Raw genomic sequence first — 10,058 nt, 5'->3', positions numbered from 1 at the left:
TAAAGATAAAATGTACACTTGTTGTGACTTATAAAGCAACAATTTTATCTGTTGTACTCCGTGTTTTTCTTTCTTGTTAAAACTCTGACTTGATAAACCAACGTTGGAGGATGGATGGTTGTGGGGAGGATCGGTTCAGCATGAGGCGTTCTGATTGTGTCTTAATGTCAATTTTACTACAGACGTTATGGAACTCCAGTTGTGTCCAGTAATAAAGAAACAAAGAAAGAAGGCAGCAAACGTACATGTTGGTTCCACGGGGTTCCCCTGAAAATATGGATAAAATCAACATTACAGGGTAAAAGTGTTACGATCCGTGTTTCTGTGTGTTTATTTTTGAGTTTTTCTGTGTAGTCCTGTTCCCTGTGAGTCTGTCTCTGCGTCTTCCCCGTTGATTNGGATCTTCACAAAGCAAACTGTTTGTCAAACTGTTGGTCTCCCTCAGAAGATGAGAAGACATGGTGACTGAGTTTTAGACACTAGTAGCCAGCAGCTCATGCAGCTTTTTACTAAAGGGCAGTCCTAAAAGTATATATCTTTAAATTATGAATAAATACATACAATTTCATAATTATTCTATCCAGCGGTTATAGAAGTTTAGTAGTAAAGCAATTCAGGGATTGTGGTTCCTTAATGTCAGTGTTTATGATACTCGAGTGAGACAGTAAGAAGACAAGGAACAGGGTTAAACGAGGATTTAGAGAGAAAATAGTTGATAGTTGTATTTACTGGGCTATGACTAGTTATCAGGACAGAATGAGACCTGAAAAACTGATGGGTCCATATGATCCCAAGGTGGGAACCGGTCATCTGCTCCAACAATTTATTAGCCTGTAGGAAATATGTTTGGACACAAGGAGCAGAAACATCACAACATCAGATGTATTTTTCATCCTTATATCAGTGATTTTAAACTATTTTAAATTTTTGATACCATGCAGTAGACCGCAAAGTTGTGCATCAATGTAAAAGTCAATTATTTTCTTCACCAATAGAAAAGTGTAATGTGTTTATTATGAGTAGGATTAACCGAGCTGAAGGAAAACAAAGGAGAAATAAATATTCATTGCTACAGAACCGGATCAGCAAATATGAACTCATGAAACTATTGAAACTTTCAAGAATCTTATGTTGTGTAAGATATTTAAGAAAATAATAGTGAAACTGCACCCTTTCTTTATTTGACTGTTAGCTATAAAATATGTTCTTTTTTATGTTGAACACCAGACACATCTCACCTCTTCCCCAGTTTTTCACTTAGTTCCACGACTGCAGTGGATTTTATAGTCAGTGTTAAAAGCAGCACAGAGTCTGAAGCGATGGAGGAAATTTACGTCAACATGGAAGCTGTTGGACAAACTGCATCTAATCACACAGGTAAGAATAAAATTACAGAAAAATCTAGTATGTATTTAATTGGATTTTGCTAAGGTTCAGGTTTTCATTAAGGTTTGAACAGCTCCAAAGAGAGGCTCTGCCTCTGGGTGGCTTTGGGAATCCTGAATGTTTTACTTTTGGCTGAACTCATCGCCCTCAGTCTACACAGTGAGTCGGATAATTTGACTTATTTGTTGCTGACTTAAATAATACATTTAAATTGCTGCACTGTTTGATAAGTAGCATGGAAATGACCTTTTTGTAAATTGTCTTGAGATTACCTATTGTAAATTAGTGTTTTATAAATCAACTGAATTGTATTAAGAACTTTTACAATTTCCCCAACGGACTGGACCGAAGAGAAATGATGAGCAATGTTTTATAGGTTGATGAAAGCAAAGATTGTTTTTATTTTATTTATTTTTTTGTGAATGTGTTGTACTTTAAATCATTCACAAACAGATGTCCTGTTCTGGGTTTAAATTGTACCTACCAGAGAGAAATGCTTTATCGCTGATACCAGTCTCTGTTTCTATTGGCTAATTCATAGAGGCGGTGGGAAAAAGTTTACCAAAGACGATGGGAATGTTTATTTTTAGTTATTAACAGGGGTGAAAGGAATGCTTATGTATGCACTTATGTTTTTTCAGATTAACAGGTGCAGTGGGGGCAATTAATGATTAGGGTCATAAATCACTCTATCGATTAAATTTTGTCATAAAGGTGTCCACCTGTCTCTCTATCATGTTGTAGGAATGAGGTGTCAAACATGTCTCTTATGATGCTACAATAATCACATTTCACTTTGCGAACACTGTGTTCAGCATTATGTTTACCCCGAAACATTATGTTTTGCAGTAACTTATTGTTTATTTCAGGTCATAAACGCCTCGTAGCTGTCCAGGTAATTGATTCTCACACCTGAGCTCTGGATTTCTGCAGTTCCTCCAGAGTTACCATATGCATCTAGCTGATTAATGCTGTTTTTGTATAGCATGTCTTACGACACAGTTTTTTTTACAGCCTGATCCTGCTTTGAACCTCATCTTATCTCTGACTTGTTTATAACCGTTATTGATGACGTTTGTTCTCGAACAAACGTCAGAAGAGCTGGATTTACACTGACATGAAACCACACTCTATTACCAATTAACTTTTTCACTAAGTTGTTAATTTGGATTATATTTAAATGATAAATCTGTTAAATCTAAACAATCTTTAGTGTACTCTGCTGCTGCTTTCTGTAATTTCATGCTGCGACCCAGTTTGCAAATATTGATTGAGCTTACATGAACCGGTGTGCCATTCAACTTTCCCATCTTTCAAAGACAAAAAAATATATGTTTCCAGCATGACCGCCTGCTGTAAGGGGAAAACTTGACTTTAAAACCATTTAACTCACAGATCAGAAACTGACAGCGTTTATCTTGGCTCCGTTTACTGTACAATCACCTTTATCAGGTTAGGAGGCTGAAAGCAAAGTCCAACAAATATCAGTAAGCTTCAATCACACTGGTATTAATCAGTAATCCTATGTACTGTAATAATAAAGGAGTTTATGACAATGACTAGGACATTATAAAAGCCAACCTTTTCTTTCGCTGGGTGCTCACAGTTCATCACTACAGCCTCAGGTAAGTGCAGGATCTTTACAGAGAGCAAACGGTGATCAATAAGCTGATTAATGGTGATAAAATTTGTCAGGCACAAAAATAACCTTAAAAGTTGCCGTTTCTTTTACAGGATGTTAAAGTTTGTGTTGCTGTTCCTGACCCTGTCAGGTAAGAGCTTCATTTCTCACTGTAGCTATTTTTATTTTTTGAATTTAACACCAGTTTGTTGTACATTTAACATAGTGGGTCAAATTGGTAATCTTTTTAAATAATTCAAGATATCTGTATTTTTCAATTAATTTACCTCAGTATTGTGACTTATTGCCATGACTGTGGCAAAGCACTGGTTGAACTTTGACCATTATTGATTTATTATAGATTACATAAATGACGCATTCATATCAGGAAGGCACAGTTGCAGGTTACTGATGTAACAGCTGGAAAAAGTCTTAATTTAATCTCAAATTATTAAGAGTTTTGTTAAAATAATCAGGCATTTATCCAAATGTTCCCATCTATAACCCACTATAGGTCTCCAAGCTCGTCCAATCGCAGCTCCTGGACAGCGAACGTTTTCGTCTGACCGTCTCCCAGATGGCTTTAGACGGAGCGTCGAACACGCTGGCATCCGTGAACGTGTTCCTGATGGATTCAGACAAGGAACAGAGCCGTCCAGGAAGTTCCTTGTTGACCTGAACACTGGACTTGTGAAGGAACACATCAGTGAGATGGAAAGGAGAGTTGGTGGGTACAGATACATCAAATCCTACCAAAAATGTATATTTGTGATGAACCAGCCTATTCATAATGCAGCTGTAACAGACCCCTTTGAAGATTAGTAAAACATTACTAGTCTTCGATGTTTTCAGCATTGCTTAAAAAACCCTTTACATCAGCAAAGCCTTCTTTTTTCAGTCCCTGTCGATGTTCCAGCCCAGAGAAGAGGAGCAGGCTGGGTTCGAGTGGAGAAACGCTCAATTGTTGATGTTCCTGAAACTCTTAGACAAGAAATTAAGTCCAGAATGTCCATCCCCATTGGTTTTAGACAGGGAACCGAGCCAAAGATGTCCATCCCTGTTGGTTTTAGACAGGGAACCGAGCCAAAGATGTCCCTCCCAGTTGCCTTCAGACAGGGAACCGAGCCAAAGATGTCCATCCCAGTTGCCTTCAGACAGGGAACCGAGCCAAAGATGTCCATCCCAGTTGCTTTCAGACAAGGAACTGAGCCAAAGATGTCCATCCCAGTTGCCTTCAGACAAGGAACCGAACCAGAAATGTCCAATCTAATTGAGCTCAGAAAGGAAGCTCATCAAAATATGCAGCGTCCAGTTGCTTTCAAACAGGCAACTAGGGTCCAGACCCATAAAATGGCTTGTAACGGGGAGATCATCAATGGAAAATGCTATGAGTTCAACCCCAACTTGCTGTCCTACAAAGATGCCCAAGTAAGTTTGCTTACAGGACTGTGAAACAGTATTTGCTACCTTACATATTTCTTCTGTCTCTTTTGGTTTGCTTAACCACTCTTAAATGTTTCAGATTAAACACATTTTAAAATGAGAGATGACCTGAAAGTAGAATCAAATGACTATTTAATTTATTAAGGCTAAAAAAAACATCCAAACCAACATGGTAAAATTTGACAAACTAATTATGTCTTAAACCATGACATCCATAAGTGGTGATGTCTTACATCACTTTGGAGAGCTATAAATGGCCAATCTAAGACCATTCCACAGTAGCTCCATCAGAAATCCTTCATTATGGTTTGTGAGGCATTCAGATGGGAGCTTGCTGGCTTTGTTTTGCTTTGGGAATCATCATAATGACTTTTTTGGTATTCTTCTTGGTCCACAGGAATTTGGGCCATTGAATTCTCCACTGGATGCCATTTTTGTCCATGTTGTTTTGGGTTCCTTTGTGACCTCTCTGGAAGAATTGTTAATTGGAGTAATTTTGGTAGACTGGCGGCTCCTACCAAACTCGCTGTTCCAATTTTATTGCCATCTTTGGATAATGGCTCTGTGGTTTCAGCCTTCGAAATGGCTTGTAACCCTTTTCAGACATCTCTGTTTCTCATTTGTTCTTCAATCTCTTTAGCTCAAGACATAATTTTAAATAATTTAGCTACTTCATGTTGTTAGCCAGGCACTATATAAGATATTTTTTGGCTGTACTGGTTTGGCAGTAATCAGAACTTCATAATTAAGTTCTGCATAGGAATCATAAAACCCAGTTGTTAAATGTTGCTTGAAACTTTGTTTCCATTCAAATCTGAAACATTTCCATTCCCTCCACTCCACAGGCCTTTTGCAGAAATCTGGCCCCCAATGCTGAGCTTGCCTCTATAACGAACAGAGACCTCCATTCCCGACTGGTTTCCCTGGTGACCAAAGGAGGCGAGAACAAACCTGTGTTGACCTGGTTGGGAGGCATTGTCAAGGCAAGTTATTTTCACAAACTGGAAGATGAGGCAGACATCTTCCTCTGTATTGAAGGAATCCATCTACAAAACCCTTTTATTCAAGGACTGATGATGCAAGCTGGCTGTGGCAGCAAAAGGAGGCCAAGGAGAGTGTCATCAGATATCTTATCAACAGAATATATCATGTTATTCTTACCTTGGCGGAACATTGACCCTTGAACCTTTATTTGGAAGAGTTGCACACTTTCCTCTCGCTGGGAAAGGCCAAAATGTAAAAGCATTAGTGAATGATTGGAGTTATACTTCCTGCTCCAAACTTAAGCTTTTTACATTTCTACATCAGCAGGCAACAACTGTAATCTGGAGAGTATTGGGTGTTTCGCCACAATGACTTGTTTTACTGATATCAAAGACTACCAAGGCAAAAGTAATGTTAAAAACTATTTATTCTACTATACTAGGCATTATCAGCAAGGCTTTCACTATAAAAATGTAACTGGTAAAGCGCATCAGTTTTAATGCAATGGGATTTGGACACAGTTAATTAAACTTCACCTGAAATTCAAACTATTTCACCATCATAGATAGGTTTGCGTTATCAATTAAAAACCCCAAATGAATGACATTTATCTAAGAAATATGCAAACTTTTAACTTCAAATGTTAATGAGGCTGTAAAATGTTTGCTTGGCGCCTCAGAACCAGCAGGCCTTGTGGGTCGACGGGTCAAAATGGAGCTACAGCGACTGGATGCCGGGACACCCCAACTTTCACGCCAACAAACCCGCCTGTGTTGAGATGTTCAAGATCGGTAAGAAACGCACTCAGAACTTCACCAGGAAAAAAGCTGAATGAATCATAAATAGAATAAAAATCTGACTCATATTTTATCATTTTTATGTCCTTACTCGTGTTTTCAGATGAGAGCTGGTGGAGCGTGGCGGATTGTGAACTGAAGAGGGCGTCCCTCTGCTCCTACCCAGTCACTGCCTAAAAAAAAATAAATAAAAGAAACAGGAAGTGATGTCAGATGGCGAAAGAGTTTCTCCAAATCTGCTGTACTCCTCAGATTGAGCTACTTACCACATCATGATTGAATCTCCTTAAATAAAACCAAGCATACCACAAAAAAAATGTATTTCTTTTTGTTATTTTTCAGCTTTATTGTTTAATGTAGCAAAAAAATTGATTATGTTTTTCCATAAAATGAAAACAAAACTTCTTAATTTAGACAAGACTTTAATGATCATTTCCCACATGTGTATACAAAGCAGTTTGTACAGATTAGGGAGCCAAGTTTAAACAATTTTTAGTACCTAGAAAGTGCAAAAAGGACATTTAAAACGCTGAAATAAAAATCATGCTGTACATTATATATATATTTATATATATACTGTATTCATAAATAATCACAGATATACACACATCCATTTAGGTGACACTCACAGAGGATGCAGCTAAGACACAAAATAGTATTTCTGATTATTATTTAAGTCCAATATCACTGGTTCCCGTCGAGACTGCTGTGGTTGGACACGTGGAATGCTGCGTAAAGTCGTAAAGTTTCAGGGATAAATGGCTTCATGACGTTTCTAGCTCTATTGTTGACACGACTGGCTTGAAGGCACTCCGTTTGTTGCAGTCGTGGAGCAGCTCAAACAGTGGCGAGAATGATAAAAAAAATAATAAAAAAAAGTATTCAGAAAACAATTTAAGCACCTTTCACAGAAATCTCCAGGAGGACGCAGCTTGTTCTCTGCACTCCCCCGAACTGTGACGTTTAAATAAAGTAGTAAATACAAATTACAGGAAAAGAAAACAAAAATATGGTGCAAAAATAGCAATGTCATCCGTAGCTGCTTCATACTGCAGAGTAAATAACTCACTCATACTTTTAACAAGGCATGCAAACCACACATGATGCCCTGTGAACAGAAAACTTCACCGATTATCAGTCATGATGAGAAACAGATATGAAAATATCAGAGGACGCTCTGTGCAGCGATGGAAGCAAATTAGTGAGACGCCGTCCGGGTTAGAGCAGAAGGAAGACTGGAATCAGAGACAGGAAGAAGAAGATATCGACAGGCACGCGACCAAGGAGCTGTATTGCTGCTAACACTGACATCTCAAAAAGCCCTTTCTTCTCTTTCTTCTGCAACAAGTTAGAGGAATTAAAAAATATATATATGCCAGGAGAATAAAAAAATCAGACATAAAAGAATGCTACTCATAAATAAACGCAAATTCAAGTAACTCAAAAACATTCAGCCGGTTTTTTCTCCTGGTAAGTCGTCAGATGGATAATGTAGTGTTTAGTGGCAAAACGAAACGTCAACGCTGATTCGTCTCAGTGTTAATCAAAGTATGCCTCGATAGAGTTGTATGTTTTTACAGTGCTGACCACATTTACTGGCATCCCTCGTTAAGATGTGTAGAAAAACTTGCATCTTTTATTGCTGTTGCAGATTTTCAGAGTAAAACCCAACATTAAATTTGATTTTTTTTTTTTTTTATTCGGTGCTGATCTGGTGATTTATTCATCCTTACTCTGACAAAATCTTCAGCCTAAGCACTCCATTTAAAATAAATAGAACAGAAAAATGTTTACTTTTACCCAAAGTTTCCCAGATCTTCCCCAAAATTAACAACTGCAAATGCAGGATGGTGAAAGAGGTAAAGAAAAGAAAAGAACAACTATTAGATGCTATAAATGTGGATTTTGCTAAACTCTACTGGAACTTTAGTTGGATGAGCAACTTTTGGGTGTGTTTTCTGTGAAATATAGACTAAAATGTGAAAAAGAACATCATGTGCAATGTAGGACGTATGACTTCTTTACCAAAAAGACAAAAGTGGATTTTTGAAATACCAGAAAAAGTTGAACATCTGGTCAAATCAACTGTGTGGGAATTTGCTCCTGCAATAAATGATTATTTTTTTCCATACATCTTTACAGGCGTGCCAACAAATGTTTCTGTATACAAAAGCATAGAAGAAGGCATAGAGTTTAGTCTTACTGCATAAGGCTGCGTGGCGGCAAATCTCAGCCGACATAAATCGACCCACCTGTCTGACTCAAAAATAAAGGTCACTTGAAACTAGATTTTAAAACAATGCTTCTCATGCACACACACATACACACACACTAGCTTGATTGTTTAAAGTAATGAGGAATGAAGAGGGAATAAGTAGTGTACCACAGCGCCAGCGCCTCGATGGTCGATTCAAAGCAGGAAAACAAAAACAAAAAAAAGATGGAGATGCAGGTTTTTATGAATCAAGCACCTGTTTAACTTGGGAGGGGGAGTAATGGAGGAACTTAAGGGGATTTATGAAAACGAATAAGAACCGGGTCTCAAGGGGAGGCGGGAGTGTGTGGCTGGTCTGGGATCAGTTGCTCTCCTGCTGCGGGTTGTACTCCGTCTCCGTCGAGATCTGAGTCAGCCTCTTGCTGGAGCCCCACAGCTTTCGTGTGATCTGGCTCGATCGCATCTGGGAAGAGTGGAGGAAGAGGAGGAAGGAGGAAGGAGGGAGGAGGTGGGGGAGAAAGGTGTGGAGTCAAAAGAAATAAAAGAAGGAGGGAAAGGGAAAAAAGGAGGGATGTGATTCATGATAGGAGCTTGATTGACTTGTGAGGTAATTTAAAAAAAACAATCAAGGCTTGATTCACTTCAGTGAGTCAATCTGGTCAAACAAAAATGAAGGAAAGTGAGAAGGTGCAATGATTGACATTTATGCGATTTTGGCACAAGATTATCCTTATTAGTTTTCTTCGTCTTATGGCTTTAGTTTGCAGGAGTTTCACAGCATATCTGTTAATGTCCAACCGGAGTCAAACACTAGAAAAACTAAATGAGATAAGACCGAAAAAAGTTGTTTTGATTTGATCCGTGTGGCTCAGACGTCAGTGTGTTTGCAGTAATTTCGCAACAGTGGGTGACAACCGTCCCTGAGGAGGAGAGGCGAGTGTGTAGAGGAGTGAGCGAGAGTGTGTGTGTGTGTGTGTGTTTTATCTACAGCGATAACATGGGGCGGCAGTGGGAAATAAAATTTAAAAAAGAGCTGCAACATGCTAGGGTCTCTGTGGGCTGGACGTGGGGCTGAACACCAGCTGGTCCCGCTGGTGGAGCAGCCGCGTTGGCGAGCGAGCTCGGAGCGGCGCCAGCAGCGGGGAGGCCATGAGCGGCGAGCCCTCCAGGCTCTGAGCGATGTAGTTCCTCAGAGAGTTCTTTACCTCCGCCGGCTTGCCCACGCCTACGATGATCAGCTTGCCGTCGTCCAGGCCCACCAGGACGTGACTCTGCTCCTTGGTGACGGAGACGCTGCGGACGGGAAGCCGCATGGCCATGGGCTCCGAGCAGAGAGACAGGCTGCGAGGGAGAAACGGCCAAGTTTAAAACCAACCAAATGACTGAAACTGAGAAAACATTTTCATTAATTTACGTAAATAACAATGTTAATTAATGAGGAAAACTATAACTAACCAGAACAATATTGTGCGTTTATAATACTAATTAAAACTTGATGAAATTAGAGATATAATCTACACCTAAAAATTGACCTAAGTATGAAAAACTAAAACTACTACTATATAAGCACAATACAAGCATTTCATATCACTCAATATCAATAATTATTGAT

The 10,058-nt window shown here is 39.0% G+C and overlaps 2 protein-coding genes across 5 annotated transcripts in view; one reads left to right on the top strand and one right to left on the bottom strand.

Annotated features, from left to right (window-relative positions):
* The first annotated feature begins 2,953 nt into the window (after window positions 1-2,953).
* On the top strand, window positions 2,954-7,097 carry LOC103155846 (uncharacterized). Its single transcript, XM_007577718.2, has 7 exons — window positions 2,954-3,011; window positions 3,121-3,158; window positions 3,522-3,734; window positions 3,906-4,435; window positions 5,296-5,433; window positions 6,114-6,225; window positions 6,335-7,097. The coding sequence occupies exons 2-7, from the start codon at window positions 3,122-3,124 to the stop codon at window positions 6,406-6,408; spliced, it is 1,104 nt and encodes a 367-aa protein (XP_007577780.1). The 5' UTR covers window positions 2,954-3,011; window position 3,121; the 3' UTR covers window positions 6,409-7,097.
* Window positions 6,641-10,058, bottom strand: part of nbeal1 (neurobeachin-like 1) — a 34,844-nt gene continuing 31,426 nt past the window's right edge. For 2 of the 4 annotated variants that reach the window (XM_007577720.2, XM_016663871.1), the window contains 2 exons: window positions 9,652-9,787; window positions 6,641-8,909 (listed from right to left, as the gene is read on the bottom strand). In XM_007577720.2, coding sequence (XP_007577782.1) covers window positions 8,808-8,909; window positions 9,652-9,787 — 238 coding nt within the window. In that variant the 3' untranslated portion in view covers window positions 6,641-8,807. Of the gene's footprint in view, window positions 8,910-9,450; window positions 9,788-10,058 lie in introns of those variants that run through there. The other 2 variants (XM_016663869.1, XM_016663870.1) reach the window with 1 other exon arrangement.

This window comes from Poecilia formosa, unplaced genomic scaffold (genome assembly GCF_000485575.1).
Source record: "Poecilia formosa unplaced genomic scaffold, Poecilia_formosa-5.1.2 Scaffold451, whole genome shotgun sequence".
Lineage (NCBI taxonomy): Eukaryota > Metazoa > Chordata > Actinopteri > Cyprinodontiformes > Poeciliidae > Poecilia > Poecilia formosa.
Note: the sequence above shows the minus strand (reverse complement) of the source record. Positions and strands in the feature narration are given on the sequence as shown.